The sequence below is a fragment of the Sciurus carolinensis genome, chromosome 8 (genome assembly GCF_902686445.1).
Source record: "Sciurus carolinensis chromosome 8, mSciCar1.2, whole genome shotgun sequence".
In the NCBI taxonomy this organism is placed as follows: Eukaryota; Metazoa; Chordata; class Mammalia; order Rodentia; family Sciuridae; genus Sciurus; species Sciurus carolinensis.
The window spans coordinates 101,603,785-101,628,825 of NC_062220.1; the positions used below are offsets into that span (position 1 = coordinate 101,603,785).

The 25,041-nt window shown below is 35.6% G+C and overlaps 1 protein-coding gene across 1 annotated transcript in view; it reads left to right on the forward strand.

Annotated features, from left to right (window-relative positions):
• The first annotated feature begins 11,808 nt into the window (after nt 1-11,808).
• The window catches only part of Stk17a (serine/threonine kinase 17a), a 33,509-nt gene continuing 20,276 nt past the window's right edge, over nt 11,809-25,041 (forward strand). The window contains exon 1 of the mRNA XM_047562042.1: nt 11,809-12,169. Within this exon, the coding sequence (XP_047417998.1) occupies nt 11,967-12,169 (203 nt within the window). The 5' untranslated portion in view covers nt 11,809-11,966. The remainder of the gene's footprint in view (nt 12,170-25,041) is intronic.

Below are 25,041 nucleotides of genomic sequence, written 5' to 3' on the forward strand. Positions count from 1 at the left end.
AATGTTAATTCTGCTTATCCAAGAACATGGGAGATCTTTCCATCTTCTAAGGTTTTCTCTAATTTCTTTCTTTAGTTTCTGTAGTTCTCCTTGTAGAGGTCTTTCACCTCTTTTGTTACATTGATTCCCACTTTTTTTTTTTTTTAGGCTATTGCGAATGGGGTAGTTTTTCTAATTTCTCTTTCAGAGGATTCATCACTTATGAATAAAAATGCATTAGATTTATGAGCATTGATTTTATATCCTGCTACTTTACTGAATTCATTTATGAGTTCTAGAAATTTTCTGGTGGAATTTTTTGGCTCCTCTAAATATAGAATCTTGTCATCAGCAAATAGAGATAGTTTGAGTTCTTCTTTTCCTATTCCTATCCCTTTAATTTCTTTGGTCTGTCTAATTGCTCTGGCTGGAGTTTCAAGGACAATGTTGAATAGAAGTGGTGAAAGGGCATCCCTGCCTTGTTCCAATTTGTAGGGGGAATGCTTTCAGTTTTTCTCCATTTAGAATGATGTTGACTGTGAGCCTAGCATAGATAGCCTTTTTAATGTTGAGGTATATTCCTACTATCCCTATTTTTTCTAGTGTTTTGAGCATGAAGTGGTGCTCAATTTTATCAAATTTTTTTCTGCATTGATTGAAATAATCATATGATTCTTTAAGTTTGTTGATGTAGTGAATTATGTTTATTGATTTCCAGATGTTGAACAAACCTTGCATACCTGGGATGAAACCCACTTGATCTGATCATGGTGCACTATCTTCTTAAAATGTTTTTGTATGTGATTTGCTAAAATTTTGTTAATAATTTTTTGTATCTATGTTCATTAGAGATATTGGTCTGAAGTTTTCTTTCCTCGATTTGTCTTTGTCCGGTTTTGGTATCAGGATGATATTAGTTTCATAGAATGAGTTTGGAAGTTCCCTCCTCTTCTTTTTCATGGAATACTTTGAGGATTATTGAAATGAGTTCTTCTTTGAAGATCTTGTAGAACTCGGCTGAGAATCCATCTGGTTCCAGACTTTTCTTGGTTGGTAGGCTTTTGATAACTTCTTCTATTTCATTGCTTGAAATTGATCCTTTTAAGTTGTGTATGTCCTCCAGATTCAGTTTGGGTGGATCATATGTCTCTAGAAACCTGTTGATATCTTCAAGATTTTCTATTTTGTTGGAGTATAGATTTTCAAAATAGCTTCTAATTATGTATTGTATTTCAATAGTGCCTGTCATGATATTTCCTTTTTCATCACAAATTCTAGTAATTTGAGTTCTCTCTCTCTTTCTCTTCATTAGTGTGGCTAAGGATTTATCAATTTTGTTTATTTTTTCAAAGAACCAACTTTTTATTTTGTCAATTTTTTGGAATTGTTACTTTTCTTCAATTTCATTGATTTCAGCTCTGATTTTAATTTTTTCCTATCTTTTATCATCTTTGGTGTTGATTTGTTCTTCTTTTTCTAGGGCTTTGAGCTATAATATTAGGTCGTTTATTTGTTGACTTTTTCTTCTTTTATTGAATTCACTCAATGAAAAGAATTTTCCTCTTAGTACTGCTTTCACAGTGTCCCAGAGATTTTGATATGTTGTATCATTGTTCTCATTGACCTCTAAGAATTTTTTTATCTCCTCCCTGAGGTTTTCTGTTATTCATGCTTCATTCAATAGCATATTATTTAGTCTCCGGATGTTGGAGTAGTTTCTGTTTTTTATTTTGTCATTGATTTCTAATTTCATTCCATTATGATCTGATAGAACACAAGGCAGTATCTCTATTTTTTTGCATTTACTAAGGGCTGCTTTGTGGCATAACATATGGTCTATTTTAGAGAAGGAACCATGTGCTGCTGAGAAGAAAGTGTATTCACTCATAGATGGATGGAATATTCTATATATGTCTGTTAAGTCTAAGTTATTGACTGTGTTATTGAGTTCTATGGTTTCTTTGTTCAATTTTTGTTTGGAAGATCTGTCCAATGGTGAGAGAGGTGTGTTAACGTCACCTAGTATTATTGTGTTGTAGTCTATTTGATTCCTGGAATTGAGAAAGATTTGTTTGATGTACATGAGTGTGTCATTATTTGGGGCACAAATATTTATGATTGTTATGTCTTGCTGACTTATGCTTCCTTTAAGCAGTATGAAATGTCCTTCTTTATCCCTTCTAACTTTGACTTGAAGTTTGCTTTATCTGATATAAGGATGGAAACCCTGCTTTTTTACTGAGTTCATGTGCATGATATGTTTTTCAACATCCTTTCACCTTTAGTTTTTGATGAGATGAGTCTCTTGAAGGCAGCATATTGTTGGGTCTTTCTTTTTAATCCAATCTGCCAGTCTATGTATTTTGATTGATGATTTTAGGCCATTAACATTCAGGGTTATTATTGAGATATGACTTGTATTCCTGGTCATATTGGCTTCTTTTTGGTTTTTAACTTGACTTGGTTTCTCCTTTAATTGGCTATTCCTTTAGGGTAGTTCTTCCTTTTGCTTACTTACACTGCTATTTTTCATTTCTTCCTCATGGAATGTTTTGCTGAGATTGTTCTATAGTTCAGGTTTTCTATTTGTAAATTCTTTTAGTTTTTGTTTATCATGGAAGGATTTTATTTTGTCACATCTGAAGGTAAGTTTTTCTGGGTATAAGATTCTTGGTTGGCATCTATTTTCAGAGCTTTAAATATGTTGTTCCAGGCCCTTCTAGCTTTTAGTGTCTGAGAAATCTGCTGATATCCATATTGGTTTCCCCCTTGTATGTAATCTGATGCTTTTCTTTCACAGCCTTTAAAATCCTATCTTTATTTTGTACGTTAGGTATTTTCATTATAATGTGTCTTGGTGTGGATCTGTTGTAATTTTATACATTTGGTGTTCTGTAAGCCTCTTGTATTCAATTTTCCATTTCATTCTTCAGATTTTGGAAAATTTCTGATATAATTTTATTGAATAGATTATACATTCCTTTGGTTTGTATCTCTGTGCCTTCCTCAAGCTCAATAATTCTTAAATTTGGTCTTTTCAAAATATACCATATTTCTTGTAGGTTGTTTGTGATTTCTTACCATCTTATCTGTTTGGTCAACTTTGTTTTAAAGATTAACTATTTTGTCTTCATTGTCTGAGGTTCTGTCTTCCAAGTGATCTAGCCTGTTGGTTATGCTTTCCATTGAGTTTTTAATTTGGTTTATTGTTTTCTTCATTTCATGGATTTTTGGGGTTTTTTTTTCATAATCTCTATTTCTTTATTGAAATGATCTTTTGTCTCCTGCCTTTGCTCTTTTAACTGTTAATTGGTGCGATCATTCATTGCTTGCATTTGCTCTCTTATCTCATCGTTTGCTTCTCAGATCATTTTAATTATGTACATTCTGAACTCACTTTTTGTCATTTCTTCTGCCATGCTGTCGTTGGTTTCTATTGATATAGCATCTAGGGCTGAGGATTGAACCCGGGGCCTTGTAGGTGACAGGCAAATGTTCCACTACTGAACTACACCCCCAACCCTCTTCTTATTTTCTTAATTCCTACATGTCTTACACAAAAGGTAGCATACCATTCCATCCTGCATCTTTCTTGCTTCGCTGATCAGCATGTAATAAATTATCTTTTTAAACTCTCACTCCCATCCCATCTTTTTAGTCAAAATAAATTTGAACTTGTAAACTTCTAAGATCTTTAAATTTCTCAAACTGAAGTCTACTTACACAGAACATAATACACACTGTTATTGTAAAATGTGGAGTTTTATTGTGGTTGTTTGTCTTTCTTTATAATCTGGATGATGGTCTGGATTATACATGAGGTTTGTTTTCCTATTTAATGAGCTATATTCCATTCTTCAGGAAGACCTCTCATTTACAGCCTCACTCTCCAGTTCAGTCCTTGGTTTGCTTAGAAGAGCTTTTCATTGTCTCCTTCCAAACTGCTGATTGAATTTTCTTTATTAGGTCTAACATGACTCAAATGCAGACGTTCACTTGGCAGGTGTGATTTGGGTCTCATGCCATGTCTCCTCATCTCTGTATCCTCATTTTTAAAATTTCTTCTTGCAAATCTCAAAAGGGGTTATATAAAATTCCCTCCTCTTATATGTGTTGTTCAAATAATCTAAGAGAAAGTGAAATTCTTTTTCATCATAATCTCTGTGGCTTATTTATAATTTTAAATGAGCCTGGTTTACTTTCCAACACAGGCAAAAGAGGAAGATTATGTATAATATTTTCAGATGATTCCTCTGACCTGTTTTTGAGTTAAGCGGTTTCAATGGGGTTTTCTTCAACTTTTGAATTTAGCTTCTTGAAAAACCTGAGGTTGCTCTCCCTTGGCCTTGCCCCAAGAGGTTGTGCCATTAGAATGGGGTCTGTTCACATGTTGAGCCTAAGACCTGCTTAGTGTAATGGGTACCATGGGAGTGGCCCCAGGTGGGTGAGCTTCATGTTCTGCCTGGCTCCACCACAGAGCCACTGCCCAACAGTGGGCCTCAATTTCTCCCATCTGAAAAAGGGGAGATCAATATAGGGTAATACTTACCTAAGGGTTTTTTGCTTGTTTGTTTTTACTAGACTTTATTTTTCAGAGCAGTTTTAGGGTCATAGCAAAACTAAGCAGAAATTACTATGAGTTCCCATAAACCTTCCATCTCTTTGAAATATCCAATTTATTAATTATTTCCTTCATGGATTATATCTTTGGTGTTATGTCTAAAAAGTCATCACCAAACCCAAAGTCACCTTTTTTCTCCTATGTTATTTTCAAGGAGTGTCTCGTTTTCAGTGGCCCTTCTCAGTTAATTTTTGTGAAGGTTGTAGGTCTGTATCTAGGTTCAGTTTTATCCTGTGGATGTCCAGTTGTTCCAGCACTATTTGTTGAAAACACTGTCTTTTCTTCATTGTATTGCCTTTGCTTCTTTATCAAAGATCATTTACCCATGTTTATGGTGTTCTATTTCTGGACTCTCTGTTCCGTAGTTTTATATGTCTATTTTGTCAGCAATACCACCACTATTTTGATCCCTATAGCTCTATAGTAAGTTTTGAAGTGACAATCCTTCAAATTTGTTCTCCCTCAATATTGTATTGGCAGTTCTGGGTCTTTTACCTCTTCTCATACACTTTAGATATCTACAAAATAAATCGCTGAAATTTTGATGGGATTGTTTTGAATCTATAGATTGACATAGTGTTATTTTGAAGTCTCAAGAAAATACAGATAAGTATTTTTAAAAATGCCTAGAACACATTAGAGATTTAATAAGTGCCCTTTGTTGTGTCTGACTGTTATTTCTTACATAGGGAACAGAATTTAGGAATTAAAACATTCTTGTGTTAAACCAGTAAAATCCAGTGCAAGACCATTACTAATCCTGTCTCCATAGTCTTTGTCCAATGTAAAAAGACTGCTCCTTCAGTCTCCTCTCATTTCCCAAGGGGAGATAATCAGAAACAATTTCCCAAGCATACCCATGAATCTTGTTTTCTAATCTAGTGGACAAACTTCAGAACTGTAAATGGTAGAAACCAGCCCTGAAGTCCACTGTATGGTTGATTTTTTTTTTTTTTTCTTCTTATTTTGCAGAGTTTATGGGTATTTCCAAAAGCATCTTTTTCTCAACTATTTAAAAAAGTTAGGAGAGGAATTCTATGCTGCTGGTACTTCATTAGATGTTTAGACTCTTTTCATGATGCTGTTGCCTTTTTATGCAAAGATTCGGCATGACAATAAATCAATACTTCAAACATTAGTGACAGTGAGATAGCAATAATTTTATATTTTCAACCAATCCAAAGTCATCCACATTTTCTTCCATTGCTCTTCTTTAAGCATTTTCATTGTACAACAAAAATTGCAGAAGTTTTTATTCAATTCATGAAAATATTTCTTATACCTTTCATGTATGTGATGGTTAATTTTTGTTGTCAACTTGACTAGATTGAGGAACACCTGGAAAATTAGTAAAGCACACTTCTGGAGGTATCTGTGAAGATGTTTCCAGAAAAGACTGGCACGTGGGTCAGTGAACCAAGGGTGGAAGACCCTCTCCAATATTCAATAGGCTGGGGACCTGGATGGAATGAAATATCAGAGAAGGGGGAAGTTTGTCCATAGGCATGCTCAGTCCTTCTTGAGTTTTTGTTTGTTTGTTTTAGTTTTTGTTCTGTTTTGTTTATTGGTTTTTGTTTTGTTTTGTTTTGTTTTGCTGCTGCTGTCATCTATGGACATGAGACTCCAGGTACTTCAGCTATTGAATGAAAACTTGCACTAGTGGCTTTCCAAGGGGCCTTCAGGCTTTTAACCTAAGATTGGGGTGCGTGATTTGCCCTTCTTGTTCTGAGGCTTCTGGCATCTTGAACTAAACATCAACAAATTTCCCCAGCTCTCCAGACTGCAGCCAGGTATGGTGGGAGTATTCAGTCCCTGATCATGTGAACCAAGATTAAAAATCCCTCTCATAATTATATTTATGCCATTGGTTCTGCTTCTCTGGAGAACAGGGACTGATACAATATATTAAGATTTTTTAATCAATAAGCATCTCACTATGTGGAAGGTTTTAATCCAGGAACTGAGTCACACATCCATCAATCTTTTCAAAGCATGTTGGCTTATAATTTCCTTGGATCCCAGGACACTGACCAAAGAGCTGTGGTTTGACGTGGCATAGCTGCTTTGGCTTATTATTCTCTCAGATCACTATGACTTCAAATCCTGACACTCAAATGTTTGGAAATTTTTATTTCATTTTAGTATCAGTTATTGCATATAGCTCTGATAAAAGAATTGTCATTCTTTCAAATGTCATCTTTCTTTAGAAAGGCAATGACAGGGGAAATAGAGAAGAGATGACCACAGTGAGCTGCTCCTTTCTAAGCTAAATACTAAAAAACAGTCACCGAAAGATAAGAGTCCAGTCCTATATTTGACGTAAATGCTAAATTTGGCATGGGAATGTAAAGTAAAAATCAACTTTTTTTTCTCTGACAGCAGATGTTAAAAGAAATAATGTTGTTTAATTGAACTGCTGACCTCAAAGTCTTGCCTATCCTTGAAGGGCTGAGATCTGTACCTTGCACATAATTTCCCAGGAGAGTGCTCTGATATTTTAAAACAACAGAGGTTTAGACATAAGGCAAGCTTCAACTTGAAATGATGTGGGGCAAACAGGGTATGACTTAAGCCCTGATCAGTAAATGGAGAAACAGGGAGTAGTTAGATTGGGTGTGAGTTGTGTTTAAAATAATCATACTCCATGCCTGGCTGTGTTTCTATATAAATAAATACAATGTTTGTATGGAAAAAAACTTTTTAAATTTTTTGGTTCAATTATAAAACTAAAATATAATCATTTAAGGACATTTGGAAAGTACAAAAAAAAATAAAAGATTGCCCAACGAAAGTCAGGTCACAGGCTGCGGTTGTAGCTCAGTGGCAGAGCACTTGCCTAGCACATGTGAGGCACTGGGTTCCATCCTCAGCACCACAAAAAATAAATAAATAAATAAATAAAGTTGAAAGGTACTGCGTCCATCTACAACTAAAATCTTTTAAAAGTCAGGTCACTTAAAGAGAATCACTGAATGATATAACTTCTTGTCATCTCTTCTAAGTGCACTTTTTAAATTATAATACAGAGTAGAAATAATTTCAAATAGTTCTTTTTTATAGTTATCATTGCAGAACAAATATTCTATAGGCCAGTGTTCTTAAATGCCTGTAAAATGGTTGCATAATATTCTATCAGGTAAAAAAATTCATAATTCATCTAACCTGGGAGACAGTTAAGAGTTGCATATTTAATCACATTTATAAATCAATATTTATGAAGTGTCACTTATACACATGGATAATACAGAAATAAATGGTTCCTGTCCTATCTTATTAGGAAGAGTAGAAAGTATACACTTAAAATGCAATTTGATAAACAGAGGTTGATAAAGAAGCAGGTAGGCCAGGCAAACTGCCAGAACCAGGTAGTGTCCTTAAGAAGTGATATCTCACTGGGCACGGTGGTGCACAAATGTAATCCCAGTGACTTGGGACGCTGAGGCAGGAGGATCTCAAGTTCAAAGCCAGCCTCAGCCAAATCCAGGTGCTAGGCAACTCAGTGCGATCCTGTCTCTAAATAAAATACAAAATAGGGCTGGGGATGTGGCTCAGTGATCAAGTGCCCCTGAGTTCAATTCCCCTCCAAATAAAAAAAAAAAAAAGACAGAAAGTGGTATCTAAGTTTTCAGAAAAGTGTCAAAAAATATAGATCAAAACAAAAGAAGGAAATAAAAAACCCTTGTATTCTAATTCTTCCAGTATTTCCTTCCATTATCTCTCACATTAGACATTGAATTCCCCTAAAAATCTTTGCTGATTTTATTGGCAAAAATGAAATACCTCTGATTAATTTATATTTCCTTATTGTTGGTCAATTTCAGTATTTTATGTGGATTTATTATATTGGTCTCTTTTAAAATTGTCTTGTAATTTCTTTGAACACTTTCTAATACAGTTTTGGTATACCTCTGATTTTATGTTCTTTATTTAGGATATGATTTTTGTTTATAATGCAAAATTACATTTTGCAAATATTTTTCCAGTTTGTGTAACTTTTAATTTGACACATAACACACAACATTTTTTGATGTGTAACAATTTTATATTGTTAGATAATCAAATATGTCTCTTGGAGTTTTTTTCCACTGCTTTATTTTTTAGAAATTACTACTTTTACATTTTAGAAATCAGCTAATTGTTATATGGTGTTTCTTTCCAGATTTTATATCCCTATTTTTATATTTAATAATTTATAAGCTTTGAGATCTGTTTTTGGTTTCTTATATATTTCAACTGTATTTCGAAACCACTTTGCTATGTTGAACTTTCTTATTTCAAAATATATTTTAGTATCTATTAATTCTCTCCTTTCAAACTTTCTTTTCCAAAATTTTCCTACCTATTCTCATTTGAATATTCTTCATGATAAACTCTGGTATAATTTTAACAAGAACTCCAATACAAAGGACTTAAAATCAGCATACTACAGTGACACAGTCACTTCAATGTTTATAGCATCTCAATTCACAATAACCAAGCTATAGAATCAGCCTAGGTGACTGTCAACAGATGAAGAAAATGTGATATATACATATACACAATGAATATTACTCAGCCATAAAGCAGAATGAAATTATGGCAGTCCCAAATAAAACCCAAAGTCAGAATGTTCTCTCTGATATGTGGATGTTAACCCACAACAAGGGAGGGGAAGATTAAAAGTTTATTAGACTAGACAAAGGGGGATGAAGAGAAGGCAGAGGAAATAGGAATAGAAAGACAGTAGAATGAATTGGATGTATCTTTCCTCTCTTTATATATGAATACCAAACAATGTAACTCAACATCACATACAATCACAATAATGGGATGCTAACTGGAGCAAGTTACACTTATTCTATGTATATATAATATGCCAAAATGCACTCTACAGTCATGTATATCTAAAAAGAACTAATTAATTAATTAAAATTATTAATTAGAAAAAAATAACTCCAGAAATTCTTTTGGGGGTTTATTAGAATTGCTAAATTTATTGATTGATTTCCAAAGAATTACAGAACCTAATTTTTTCATCCAAGAATATGTCAGGTACCTCCATTTATTGAACTCTTTTCTTATGTCTCTTAGAATATTTATATAATAAAATATAAAATTTAATACTAAAATATAAAATATAGGCTTCATGCATTTTTGTCAGGGTTGTTACTGCATACTTCATTCAATTGAATTTTTCCTTTCAATTACAAATGGAATAATCTCCCCATTATCTTTCAGACCTTATGTAGTTTTGCATAAGAATGTTGTTGATTTATTTTAAATCTAATTGCCTTTGTAAAATTTATTAATTTTCATACTTTTCAGCTGACCCTTTTGGATTTTCTAGTCATGTACTTGAATTGCGGACATTTAACATTCTGTTCCTTTCTGACCATTTAAACTCTTCTTTTCCAATATCAATGCCATTTTAGTCTTATTGCACTGTTCATGTTCTCTGCTGAACACTAAAGAGAGGAGGTAAGAGCTGATGTCTTTGCCATGCCCAGATTCCAAGAGTAATGCTTCTGTAGGTTTTGAGAGAGAGATCTTACTAAGTTTGGGAAATACTTTTCTCTTTCTAGGTTGTTAATTTTTTTAATCATGAATGGGAATCATACATACAATATTTTCCCAATATTTTTATCATCACAGATGAGAAGCATTTGTGATTTTATAGGGTTTCTGACTGTGGTTATATATCAAAATGACAGGCAACATTTGGTGTCTTGATTAATTCCACTATAATTATAGGATAGACTCTGTAGAATTTCAATCCTTTAAAATTATTGAGATATGCTTTATGAACCAGTATATGATCAATAAATATTCTCTTCACATCAACAGAAAATTTATTCTGTAATGTTATGTATATACATATACATGTACATATGTATATGTATGCATGTCAAGTATGTCAGTTTTGTTGATTGCATCTTTCAGAACTTGTATATCCTTCCTATTTTTGTCTTCTTGTTCTATCATTTACAGAGTGTGTTAGTTACCAGTACCAAAAATAAAAAACAAATCTAGGTTTGGAGTGTGGATTTGTATATTTTTTCTTTTAGTCCTGTATTTTGGTTTTTGTATTTCAGTGCTACATTTTTAAGACTACACAAATTTATAATTGTTAAAACGTTTTGGATTGATCACTAAGAATTTTTACCTTTTAAAAAAATTTTTACCTTTAATAATACTTCTTGCCTTAAAATTCACTTTGTCTAGTATTTATATAGTTATACCCGCTTTCAATTAGGTACCACTTACGTGATATAGTTCTTTGCATCCTTTTTATTTCAACCTTTCTGTTATCTTTAAATGTGTCTCAGAAGCAACATTATAGTTGAGATTATTTTTTAATGCTATGTACAAACTTTGACTTTTAATCGGGAGGTACAAAGATTCCATTTATATTTAATGTCACTGTAATTTTAAAAACTTTAAATTTGCCATCTGCTTCTGTTAGTCAATTCTTTATGTTTATTTCTTACTGCTTCGGATTAAATATTTCATTATTCCATTTGCTCATCCTATTCGTTATTAACTTTTCTATTAACTCTTACTCTAGAGATTATAATTTTCTTTTCTTTTTTCAATGACTGATGACTGATTTATCTTATTTTGTTCTTTTGCTTTTTACAGTGCCGGTGATTGAACTGAGGACCTTGCACAAGCTAGGTAAGTGCTCTACCCCTGAGCTACATTCCCATCCCCTAATTTTCATTCTTGATTATTAAAAGTATTTTGATAAATTCCTAGACAATGCTAGAACATTTTAATTCCAATTACTCTTTTCCACATTTTGTGCTATTATTGTGTATATTTTAGTTCTCTCTATATTTAACCCCACATGACATTGTCATTTTATATGTTTTATATTTATTTATGTCTAGCCACATATCGACCTTTTGTATTCTTCCTTATTCCTTTAGATATCTCTATGATTTCATTTCTTGCACTTTTCTTTTCCCTAACCCAGAGTCAGCTTTGGAACTCTGAGATGCTCAACAGGCGCGCCACACAACTGACACAGTGGGTCCTCCAGACCAAAGGGCGGCGCTGTGCCTTCATGCCGCCCAGACAGCCCGTCAGGCTACACCTTCTTTTTCTGGGCTGCAGAGGGCGCGCGTGAGGCACCGGGCGCTCAGAACCCCCACAGGAGATCGTCGAGGGGCGGGGCCTGTGCGGTGGGCGAGGCCTGCGAGAGGGGCAGGGTCGGGTGCGGGGCGGAGCTGCTGAGAGCAGGCTGGCCGCAGTCGGAGCTCCGCACCGGGGGAAGCGGGTGTTTGGAGACTCTGCCGACCGCCACGAGGCAGCCGGAGGCGGGCCCGTTACCCGCCGGCTACGGGCAGCGAGCTGAGCGGCAGGAGAGGAAGAACGCCCGAACACCATGATCCCTCTGGAGAAGCCGGGCAGCGGCGGCTCCTCCTTGGCTGCCGCCTCAGGCTCCGGCCCGGCGAGTCGGAGTCAGAGCGCGCCGCGCCGGCTGCCGCCGCCCCAGACCCGCGGGCTGCTGACTGAGATTCGCGCTGCGGTGCGTACCGAGCCCTTCCAGGACGGCTACACCTTGAGCCCTGGCCGGGAGCTGGGCAGGTGAGGACTGGCGGGGGCGGGGAGCGGGGAGCGGGGAGCGGGGAGCGGGACGACCTCGGCCAGGCGCAGAGCCTCCCGACTCTCGCCGATAAATACCGCGGCAGGTCGATAAGGACCGGGGCTGGAGGTGGCGTTGCAGGCGCCGATAACGCGCTTGGTGACTTGGCACAAACTTAGCTGCTGGCAGCGACTAGGGCGGCAGAGTCGCCCTCCGCAGAGCCGGCGTGGGCTCCACGAGGGAGTCTTTTTGACTAGCTAGCCATCTGAGTAGAGTAGGGAAGAGCAAGGGTTCATTGCATCCGGTTACGGCGAACCTTGACGTCTTCCTCTGCTCACGCCTTCCTCTGCTCACGCCTTTTCACCGTCTGTGATGTTTCAAATGGTAATTTAGCGAGATTAGTGTGTGAACCACGCTGCGAGTCTGAAATAAAACTAGAGGCTTATGAAGTCAGCTTTGGTTTTGCCCTTAGACTTTTCCGGGTTTCTCCGCCGCCTTGTGTGGCTTTCATAAAATGTACCATCAGTCGTGAACAGCCTCCTTTGCACCGGTTGCTGTGTTAACTTCAGCCGCCTTCTGCTGCCTTCATCGTTTCCTTTTCGTGGTTAGTTTTGTGCCTTTTTTTTAGTTCTAAAATATTTCGATAATTCACATAAATTTCATCTATAGGCTCTTGGCCCTTTTCTCAATCTTTCTACTCTTCTGTAAACCGGTTCTTGCCCGCCCCACTCTGTGAGAGTTAGTGAAAGCTTACAACTTCTCTTTTTCCTTTTTTCTTTTCTTTTTTTTTTTAATTGTTACAGCGAAGCCTGTTTGCTTTGCATTTTGTGTGTTGAAGAGAGGTGATATAGCGATTTCTATGGGGTTTTTGAGACTCTTCTTTTTAGAACAGTTTAGAGAAGTCGTTGGTGGGTCAGACCTGAGTTCATATTCTTGCCCTTCCTGATGAGTTCGCCTTTGGGTGGATGACTTAAGACTCTTCAGCCTCACTTTTCTCATCAATAAACCAGGATGACGGCAGTACTTAGCTCATGGAGATGTTGTGAAGATGCAGTGCCTTAAAAAAGTGCACACCACTAGGCCTTGCACATAGCATTCATGTTCACCTTTATGGCAAGCCTATGAATGGTTGCAAAATACCTCCATGTTGTAATGGGAAAGGGCTTTACAGTTAGGACAGCCTTCAGCTGGAGTCTTGGAAAAGGAATTGTTCACAAATGATAAAAAGACACAGCTTTACAAATATTAAGGTAACTTTACAAAATATTTTTTTCTTGGGGAGGGGGCCTTAACATCTTACAAATTCCCAGTGTTAACAGAAGGAAAATACCTTTCAGGAACAAATTTTCTTTCACTGGGCTAGACACTAATTGACTGGTTCAGTATAATAATTATGACACTTAAGAGAACAGCTCCTGGCTGAGCTAGGAGGTATTTTTAATCCATTGAAATTCCATACAGCCTGAAGTAACCTCAATAACATGAAAAAAGAAAATTAAATTTTCCACTATTTGGATGAGTTGTCTAGCTTAACAAAACTGAAAATGTCTTCAGATGTCAAGCAATGTCTTGTACATTTAATAACAATTTAATCTGAAAAACTGATTTGCACCATATCAGGTGTCATGGAACTAATTCCTCCAAGAATGTTTCTTTCAACTTTTCTTTAAACCCTGTTATAAAATCAGATTGCCTCTAAGGGTTTTTTGTTTGTTTTAGGTTGTCATGATTTCTGCTTACTTTTGCTTATGTATGTATGTATGTATTTCTTTATAAAAGGAATAAATCCTGAAGCATCAGAACTGTGCAGTTACATATTTGACACAGAGCCTAAAACTGAAAAATACAATTAATCTATTTTTTTTCTTTTTGGTTCCCTTTTTCATCATGGAGTTTAATATAGCAGTTAAGAACATGGGCTTTGGAGTCAGTCAGTCTGGGATTGCATCTTGGCTTTTATTAGTTAGGTGGACTTGAGTATATTACCTAATCATTGATTGCCTCATAGAGTCGTTGAGAATTAAATAAAACACATCTATAGCCTTAAGGCTGTGCTTGGCTTAGTGGAAACACTCAATAAATGTAATTCATTGTGTAACTCAATAAACGTTACTATTCTAAATGTAACCAACAAGCAAAAATAAGAAAACCTGCACAACTGCAAAATATGCCCCTGTCTCTGGCAAAAGTAATGAAGTCTTGCTACAAAGGGCACAGGAATTGTTTATAAGTCTCTGGAGGTAAAAGTTCTGCTTTGTGTTATAAGCAGTTCTTTTTTAAGGTTCATAAATTTTGTCAGTAGATTGTGGTTTTAATATGGTTGAATGTGTTTATGCTTGACTTTTTTTTTTTTCTGATAGGATAGAAAACTTGCCTATTTTTCCAGCTGTTAACTCTGGTTGCATTTCTAATATAACTAATTGATCTCATCCTGATAATATAACTTTAAAAATCAACCTGGTTGTATTTTAATGACATAGAGGAAAAACAGAAGTTTATCCACTTTATATTATGGACTTTCATTTAGTAAAATGGAAAGGGTTCAGTGTTTGAGAGAAATAAATTCCTTTTAAGTATTGCGATTATTTTATAAGAGATATAGAGCTTTCAGTAGAATGACCTTTCAAAGAAAAATTTTTAAATGGCCAATATTGACTCCAGAGGATGTTATATTGATCATTTTAAGAAATGTCACGTTCTTTCATGTCTCTAACAGAATTCATAGCAACATAAATATGTGTAAATATATGATGTAAAACTTTTTTTTATTGCTTCAAGTTTGACTTGTTATTCCTATACCTCTTTCTTTGAGTTGGGATGTGTGCCAGTGTAAACCACATTAATGATTTCATTACTGAGGCACAGTACTTATGACCTTGAGTTCTGAGACTTCTTTTCATATTGACTTCCCTTGAGTTTATTGATAATACAAGAACAGAAAGATGTTTTTATAAATTTAATATACTAATTTCACATTGGATGATTTGCCTTGTACGTATTTTTATTATATAGTCCTCAATTTAACACTCTTTAATATATTCATAATTTAAGTTCCCTGCTAAACAGGTCCTTCATAAATGGATAGGTTTTACAGTTTTTCAAGTGCTTTTACATGCATTTTCTCATTGATTCTCACCACAGGCTTATTTGGAAAGCCCTGTTTGTCAGATGAGAAAACCAAGTCAGAGATGGGGTCTTCTGAAAGACCTTGGAGCCCCTGTGGATTCCTTACTTTGAAATCGTTTCCATTGCACACAGATGTTTTTCAAAGAATAATCTATAGGACTGGGATCGTAGCTCAGTTGTAAGGCACTTGCCTAGCACATGTGAGACACTGGGTTTGATCCTCAGCACCACATAAAAATAAATAAATAAAATAAAGGTATTGTGATCATCTACAACTAAAAAAAATTTTTGAAAAAATATACTCCATCCTGTAACTAAAGCAGTTTTCCTTAGATTTAATGAGAGCCAAATAGGAATAAACCCTAACAGGTTTCAGTGTCAGAATCATTCATGGAACCACCATGACCCAACTATCCCACTCCTTGTTTTATACCAAAAGGACTTAAAATGAGTATACTACAGTAATGCAGCCACATCCGTGTTTATAGCAGCTCAATTCATAATAGCTAAACTATAGAACCATCCTAGATGCCCTTCAACAGTGAATGTATAAAGAAAATGTGGTACATATGCACAATGGAATATTACTCAGCCTTAAGGAAGAATGAAATTATGGCATTAGCAGGTAAATGGATGGGGCTGGATGATAATATGCCAAGTGAAATAAACCAAACCCAAAAATTGAAGGCTGAATGTTTTCTTTGATAAGCAGATGCTGATCCATAATGGAGGAGGGTGGGCAGGGAAGAATGGAGGAACTTTGGATAGGGCAGAAGGGAGTGAAGGGAAGGGAGGGGGGTGTCAGGGTGAGAAGGCTGGTGGAATGAGATGGGCCTTATTGCCCTGTATACATGTATATTTACATGATGGTGTGACTCTGTACCATGTACAGCCAGAGAAATGAGAAGTTGTGCTCCATTTGTATACAATGTGTCAAAATCCATTCTACTGTCATGTATAACTAATTAAAACAAATTTTAAAAAAGAAAACAAAAAAAAATGTATCATTCCCTCCTCACTGGGGCGTTATAGTAGATAAGATAGTCCTGTTGTATGTCATTCTCCTTAGTGCAGTTAGGAGTAATAGGACAAGATAGGATTGTTATCAGAGAATAAGAGAATGTTTAAGCTGAAAGTCAATTTGGGGTTAGTTTATTTCCAGAACTGTGTGTCCTTTACTTAGATTGATGTCTGTTAGTAACAGCTACAGGTTTAAACCTTTCAATTACTTAAGTATGTGCCATAAATATTAAGTTATAATTTGTTTAGAAGTAAAGACACTTGTTAAATAATATCCACATAAAAAGTTCCTTGTTTAGGACAAAAGTTATATAGGGTTTCTTGGCAGCTACTCATTTATTTGAACAATTTATAAGTAATTTGGAGTAATCTGATTTTCTAGACAGATAAAAGAAAATTGGATATGTTTGTGCAACATCAGTTACCTTAAGAATTACATTTTAATTTAAATACATGAATTTAAAACTTAATTCCAGTTTCTTTGTAAAGCTGTAAATAACAGAATTGTATGAACTCTGATTTTGAACCAAATGCATTAGAAAACTTAAATAGCTGTAGTCGTTGATATACCTCTAAAGGTACCTAAGAGCAGGGCATGGTGGTGCACACCTGTAATTCCAGCACTTGAGAGAGTGAGACCAGAGAATCACAAGTTCTTAGCCAGCCTCAGCAATTTAGTGAGACCCAGTCTCAAAATAAAAAGTGAAAAGAGCTGGGGATGTAACTCAGTGGTAAATTGCCCCTGGATTAAATCCTCAGTACCAAAAAATTTTTTCAATAAAGGTACATATGAAGGAAATAAATTTATTCAGGGAATTTACACATGTGGAGTTCAAATTAAATCACCTCTGAGGACTGGGGGTGGGATGTAGCTCATTGGTAAAGTACTTTCCTAGTATGTTGAGGCTCTGGGTTACATTCCCAGCACTGGGACTGGGAGACGTTACATCACCTCCAAAAGTCCTCAGTTCCCTGATTTTTTTTTTTTTTTTCGGTATAAATTATTTTCTTCAGTTATATCATAGATCAGAAATTAGAGCCCAGAACAATAAAAATAGCTACTAATTACTAGTAATTTGATGAATGTTGTGTAGTTTAGAAATGACATTGTCCTTAGCCTTTACTGGTCTGTAAGGTAGGTGACATCACCATCATTTTATAAGTGAGGCTTTCAAGGCTCAGCAAGATTATATAGTTACTAACCAGAATTTAAAACCAAGTTTGACTTTCATTATTCTTTTTTGAGATGGTGTGTCTCTCTGCATTGCCCAGGCTTGTCTTAAACTTGTGTGCTTAAGACATGTTCTTGCCTCAGCCTCCCAAGTAGCTGTGAGTGCAGGCATGTACCACCACACGAGGCCCAAGTTTGACTTTTAAAGCCCTTACCATTTTTCAACATTCATATTGATATTAAGTTGAATGTATTCACCGATTTTACACTTGGAGTCAAAAGATACTTTGTGCATTTTGTTGTTTTTCCTCCATCCTTTCAGAAATAAGGAAAAGAATCTATTCTAAGTCTTTCTTGAATGGAACGTCTTTACATTTAAGACATCATCTCAATGAAATTAAGCAAATGCAGTTATGTGCCACATAACAATATTGGATTGCATGCATAACAGTGGTCCCATAAAGTTATTATGGAGCTGAAAAATTCTTGTCACCTACAGTGTTTGTGTTCTAAGCTAAGTGTAATTTTAGAAGATTCCAAAAATTTAAAATTATTTAAAAGTTTATAAAGTAAAAGAGTTATAGAAAACTAAAGTTAATTTATTATTGAAGATTTTTTATATAAATTTAGTATAATCTAAGTATACAGTACATATAGCCTCTGAATTTTATCACTTATAAACTCTAGTGATATCCAGACATTAACATTTACTTACCACTCACTCATGACTCTCCCAAGGAAACTTCTAGTCCTGCAAGGTCCATTCTTGGTAAATGCCCTGAACAATGTACTTTTTAAAAAAATACTATGTTTTAACTGTATCTTTTCTGTATATAGGTATGTCTAAATATGTAAATGCTTACCATTATGTTACAGTTGCCTACAATATTCAGTATAGTAACATGCTATACAGTTTTGTAACTCAGGAGTTATGGTAGGTTTTACCATGTAGCCTACTCTGTATTATGCTCAAAACCATATAATTTTGTATACTCTAAAATGTTCAAACAATAATGAAATTGCCTGATAACACATTTCTTAAAATATATTCTCTTAAGTGATGCATGATTGAATTATACTTATATATTAAGTACATAATGTACTACTCTGAGCTCTGAAAGTTATTCCTTAATGTAACAAATCAAGCACTGTCCTCTTTATAGGCAAGATGGCATGTCTCCATAGGAAGACCTTATAGAGGAAATAACATTTGCATGGAGCCATAAAGGATGGATGGTGGCTGGGGTTGTGGCCCAGTGATAGAATACTTGCCTAGCATTCATGAGGCCCTGGGTTCAATTCTCAGCACCACATGAAAATAAAGGTATTGTGTCCACCTATAATTAAAAAAATAGATGGGATTTTGGTTGTGGTAATGTAAGATATGTTAGCATTGACAGTCATACAAACATGGCACAGTGGTAGGAAAATGCAGTGAAGAGAGAATGGCAAATAGTCCCATGTTTAAATGTTATAAGGTTAAATTGCCATAAAACTTTTTATTTATTTAACAAACTATTAAGAGTATGTCTATTTTAGTGTGCTGATATATCTGTGTATCTGCCATGTGCAGGGTACTATGGACGTGTAAAGATGAATATAAAGTGAGATCCCTGTAATGCATGGTCTATCTGGGGAGACAGTCATAGTACAACAAATTATTTCAGATTGATATAAAAATAAAGCACTTTATTGTAATCTAGAGTATAACGGAATCTTGGACTTCACTTTATTTAGCTTCCTCTGTATACTACTTAAATTAGCATTTACATTTTTCTGGTCTTTGCCTGAACCTTGTATATTCTGTTATCTATATATCTTTGTCTGTAACCCACACTTGAACTTACATTTGGAACCCATCCAGTAAGTAGAATTGTCTTTACCAAGAAAGGCACCTCAGACTTCTGTCCAAAACCTTTCACATTATCTTTCCCCAAAATAATCAGTTACTGTTTTTACAATCTTTATTTCTGTTGATGGTGCACATTTACACAGTACCCATATTAAAAATCTAAAAGTCTTTCTGAACTTCCACCTTTCCCTTCTATCCTCATCTCTACCTGCAACTTAATCTGTCATGGAGTGCTAATGAATCTTGATCATGAATGTCTTTCAAATGTATTCTGTCTTCTCAGTCTCCACCGCTGCTTCTAAAGTTCAGGCCCACTACCTTGAATTATTTTCTTGACTTTCCCATTTGCAGTTATCACTTGGCAATCTATTTTTCACAACACAATGAGAATGAACTTTAAACAGTTATTTTAAGAATTCAAATAGATGCCCATTTTAAATCTGGTAAGACCCATACTCCTTAGCAAGACATACTTACCTGAAGATTTTCACCATACCTTCCTCTACACTGTGTTAGGCACTGGTCATGCCAAGATGAATAAGACTTGATTCTTATTCTTAGAGACTTTGGACTGGTGGATTCAACTCTTGTTATAGGTGTCGATATATCTTGCCTTTCCTTCCACTCTGGATTATGAAATCATTGATTAATTTACTCCAAATGTTTAATGAAAACCTGAATTCTCAGTCTTGGGCATAATAGTGAACTATAGATGTTTATGAAATGAGTGAATAGTTCCTGAAATTATACCAACTGTGTATTACAGAAGTACATTTGACTTTTAAGTCAACAAGGAAAATTCATATGCAGTAAACATATTTTACTCTTTGGATCTTATCGACCCCAAGTCTCTGTATGTAACTGTGGCCACAATGTTTGAGAAACATTATGTTTAAAAAATGTTTGTAGAGGCCTCCATAACCTAAAGTTAAGGGTCGAAATTCAGCCACAATTTTTACCGTAGAGCCATGGTAGGGTATGCCTATTGGAACCCTTTAGGGCCAGGTATTTTAGGAGAACTCTGTGATGATGTAGTTCTGAGAATGTTTACTTGGACTCTGTACCTTGAATGTGGAATCCTATGTTTCCTTGTACAGTGTAGTTCTATGGAAAGAACAACTTCCAGAAATCTCTTTGTCTCCTTCTTTCTATTCCTTGAATGGTTTTAAGGTTCCCTCTCCCATTACACCGGTCATTTAGAGATGAAGGCAACACATGTTATCAGCTGTCTGACTGTCCATTTCAGTGGTATGCAGTATCAGAAAAATAGAAGAGTTTTCTTCAGCATGGGGTTGTGTTGGGGTTGACCATCTAACAGCCATTTGCCTTTGTACAGCTCATGGACTAATAGTGATTTTTGCCATTTTTTCCCAAAATAAAAAGGTGATCAATTGTTTATTACCTAGGGACAATGTTGGGTGTAGAGGAAAAGGATGTTCAAGGTTTCCAAAATTTCTTTCTCACATTTCTTAGTTTTTCTAAATTTTTGGACTTCATAACTGCTTCATATTCTTCTTTTTTACTTTTTTTATTGGTGCATTATAGTTGTACATATTGATGGGATTTGTTGTTTCATATTCATACATGTACACAATATAACAATATAATTTGACCAGAATCACCCCAGCATTTCCCGCCTCCATCCCTATTTTCCATCCTTTGCTCCCTTTCTTCTGCTCTCCCCTAGATTTTTGGGAGATCCACTCCCACTATTGTTTTCCTTTTTCCTCTTTCTTTCACATATGAGAGAAAACATAGAACCCTTAACCTTCTGAGTTTGACTTATTTCACTTAACATGATAGTCTCTAGTTCTATCCACTTTCCTGCAAGATTTTTACAATTTTTAATAATTAAAAAAAGAACTATATTTAATGCCGTGAGCATTGTATGATATTCAAATTGCATTGCCCATAATATTTTATTGTACCCAGCCACACCTATTCATTTACCTCTCATCAGTGATTGTTTTTGCTCTATAATAGTGAACTTGTAGTTGCCAGAAAGACCATCTTACCCAAAGAACCAAAAATATTTGCTATCCTCACTTATAGAAAAGTTTGCTGATCCCTAATACATAGTACATGATATAATGGAAAGAAAGGAATAAACCTAAAAGGAAGCACAGAAACAAAGGTGGTGTCAGAGTAGTCATTTGTGTGGAAGGAGAACAGTGGCACTATATTCTGATATCTAAAGAAATGGGTGAGAACAACTGGGCACAGTGGTGCATGCCTATAATCCCAGCAGTTTGGGAGGCTGAGGCAGGAGCAATGTAGGTTCAAAGCCAGCCTCAACAACTTAGCGAGGGCCTAAGCAACTCAGCAAGACCCTGTTTCTAAATAAAAATTACCAAAAAAAAAAAAAGGGCTGAGGATATGGCTCAGTGGTAGAGTGCCCCTAGGTTCAATCCCTGGTACAAAGAGAGGAGAAGAGAAGAGAAGAGGAGAGGGGAGTGGAGGGGGAGAGACACATGAGGTGTCACAAGTATGTAATCTCAGTTACAGGGGCGCTGAGGCGGGAGGACCACAAGTTAGAGTCCAATCTGGTCCACTTAGCAAGACCTTGTTTCAAAATTAAAAGAGCTGGGAATGTAGCTCAGGGTTAGAGCACTAGCCTAGCATGCATGAGACCCTGGGTTCCATCCCCAAAGGAGGGGGGAAAGGGTGAGGAGCATGGCAGCACTTAGAGGGAAGAGGCGCCTTAATAAGTAGTATTTTATTTACTGCACAAAATCAGCTTTGAATTTTAGGTATGGCAATAACAAACATTTGTGTATTTGATGTTGGGAGTACTTTCAGGACCATTGACTAAATCATTTCTAATTTGCCAGGAACATGATTGCTGTTAATGATATGTGGGCTTCATTTGGGTTTTTATTACAAATTCAGTTTTCTCTTCTTTTGAAAAATTCTGAAATGTAGCTATGGAAAAATAATTTTTTCAGTTCAAAGTGACTTTATTTAAACTCTTTATGTGACTGTTAACAATAAAGGAAATAGAACAGACACGTGAAGAGGTTTATACAGTCTTGACAGTTGGTGCTGGTTCCTACAGGAAGTGAATAAGCCACACATGGGTACAGGGTGAGGAAATTCTCCAGCTTCAGACCTTGAGCCTTGCTCATGCAGAGAAGAACCAAGTAGTTTCAAGGCCCACCAATCTGCCTGTGGCCTTCAATGTCTCTTTAGCTCTTTATCTTCAGTCCTTGGTCCCACTACAGGTTCTGAGTCCCTCCCACTTGGGTGCCCTTTTAACAAAGACACACAAGGCTAGATGCTTTACCAGGCATCAAATAGAAAAACAATACACTAAACTCTTCCAGAGAAAGTGAAAATAGAGAATACTTCCCAACTCAGTATATGAGGCAAGTATAACCTTGACACAAAAATTTTACCAAGACAACAAAGGAACAAAAGTCTATAATTCCTACAAAAATATTAGAAATTATACTTAACAGTGTATGTAATAAATTATCAAAATACAAAACAATACTGAAGAACAGTTTCTCATGATCAAGTGGATTAATTCCAGAAAAGCAAGATTAATTTAGCATTCAAAAATCTACTTATAGAGCTGGGAATGTAGCTCAGTTGGTAGAGTGCTTGCCTTGCAAGCACAAGGCCCTGGGTTCAATCCCCAGCACTGAAAAAAAAAAAAAAACCTACGTATGTAATTTACCACATTAACAGATTGTGCAAATAAAAATCATATGATCATCTCGGTGGATACTGCAAAGTTAGTGTATAAAATTAAACATCCATTCATGTGAAAAAGAAAAAAAACTTTTAGCAAACTATTCATGTAAGGCAATTTACATTAATCTGATCTACAAGTCACTTGTACCAAATATCATATTTGATGGTGAGATTTTGAAACCTTTCTCCACAAGATTGGATGCAAGTATGTGCTGCTACCATCCTACCAACACTGAGCTAGAGATTCCACCTCAGGAGGAAAGCAAGAAAGAGAGACAAAAGAACCAGAGAGGAATAATAAAACTGTCATTTGTTACTGATTACATAATGTGTGCATGGAAAAATCCAAAGAAAATCTATATTAACTATTAAAATTAATATGCAAAGTCATTGGATGAGATAGTATGCGAAAATCAACTGTACTTCCAAATATTGAGAAACAATTAGAAAATTAATGCTTAAGTGATATCATTTACAGCTGCTTTAAAAATACTAAACTTTTAGAAGTAAATCCAGTGAAATATATTCAAGAAAACTAAAAAATTTACATAAATTACTCAGATATTCCATGTTCATGGATTTAGAAATCTGTATGTTATAAAATGTAAATTCTTCCCCAAAATAATCTATAGAATCTATACAGTTTCATTTAAAATTCCAACAAATATTTTTGTGGAGATTGCAGGTTGATTCAAAAATTTTTATGGAAATGCAGAAGAATAAATAGCAAATATAATTCCAAAGAGTAATAATAAAGATTATTTTTACTACTAGATATCAAGACACTAATTCAGACAATATTATATGGGTAAAAGAATAAATAGATCAAGTTTAGTGAGCATACTACTGGCAGAACCAGCCAGCATAAAACTAGCAGAATCAGGTAAACTTGAACACATGTAGACTTTTCAACCCCACAGTCCTCTTTCTCCTAGATACATAATATCTGATAGATTGTCAAATGGGTAAGAGTGGTCTATTCCTTACTGCTCTGTGGAGGACTCAGACTCCAACCCTTCGGTTGAAGTCATGGTTAACGCTTGTTATGAAAACCTTATTAAAATAATATGTGCCAATGGCAAGAGAGCTTACCTCATAGTTTGGAAGAAGACAGTAGCCTTAGGTAAAAACTGTATGATTTCCAAGTTACCAAGGATTCAATGGATATTTATAGGTGATTAGAATTTACCCTGTGGTAAGTATTACACTAAACAATTGACATGTATTTTATGTAAACATTCCACATCCACGGATTCAACCAACTATGGATTGAAAATAAGAAAAAAATGCATCTGCTGGGCACAGTGGCTCATGCCTGTAATCCCAGCAGCTTGAGAGGCTGAGGAAGGAGGATTGCAAGTTCAAAACCAGCCTCAGCAACTTAGCGAGGCCCTAAGTAACTTAGCAAGACTCCATCTCAAAATAAAAAATAAAAAGTGGCTCAGTGGTTAAGCACCCCTGGGTTCAATCCCTGGTACCAAAAAAAAAAAAAAAAAAAATCTGTACTGAACATGTATAGACTTTTTCTTGTTATTATCCCTAAAACTAGAATCACTATGTATTAGGTATTATAAGCAATCTAGAGATGATTCAGTTATCCAAGAGGATGTACATAGGTTGTATGCAAAAAGTACACCATTTTATATAAGGCATCCTTGGTTTTTTTTTTTTTTTTTGGGTGCTGGGGATCGAACCCAGGGCCTTGTGCTTGCAAGGCAAGCACTCTACCGACTGAACTATCTCCCCAGCCCCACATCCTTGGCTTTTGGTATCTGCAGGGGGTCTTGGACCTGGTCTTGCATGAATTATCAAGGTCTGACTTCTTTAATTCTTGTAACTCTAAAGCAGATTTTGTATCCCTTGTACAGATAAGAAAAAAGAGAGCTTAAGAGAGTAAATAAATTGCCTAAGTTTATGTGTCAAGTGCCATTTGTGGGATGCAAGCCCTCATCTGTCTCATTCTAGATATTATGACGTTCATCAATATGCTATCCTGATTCCCCTAGTTG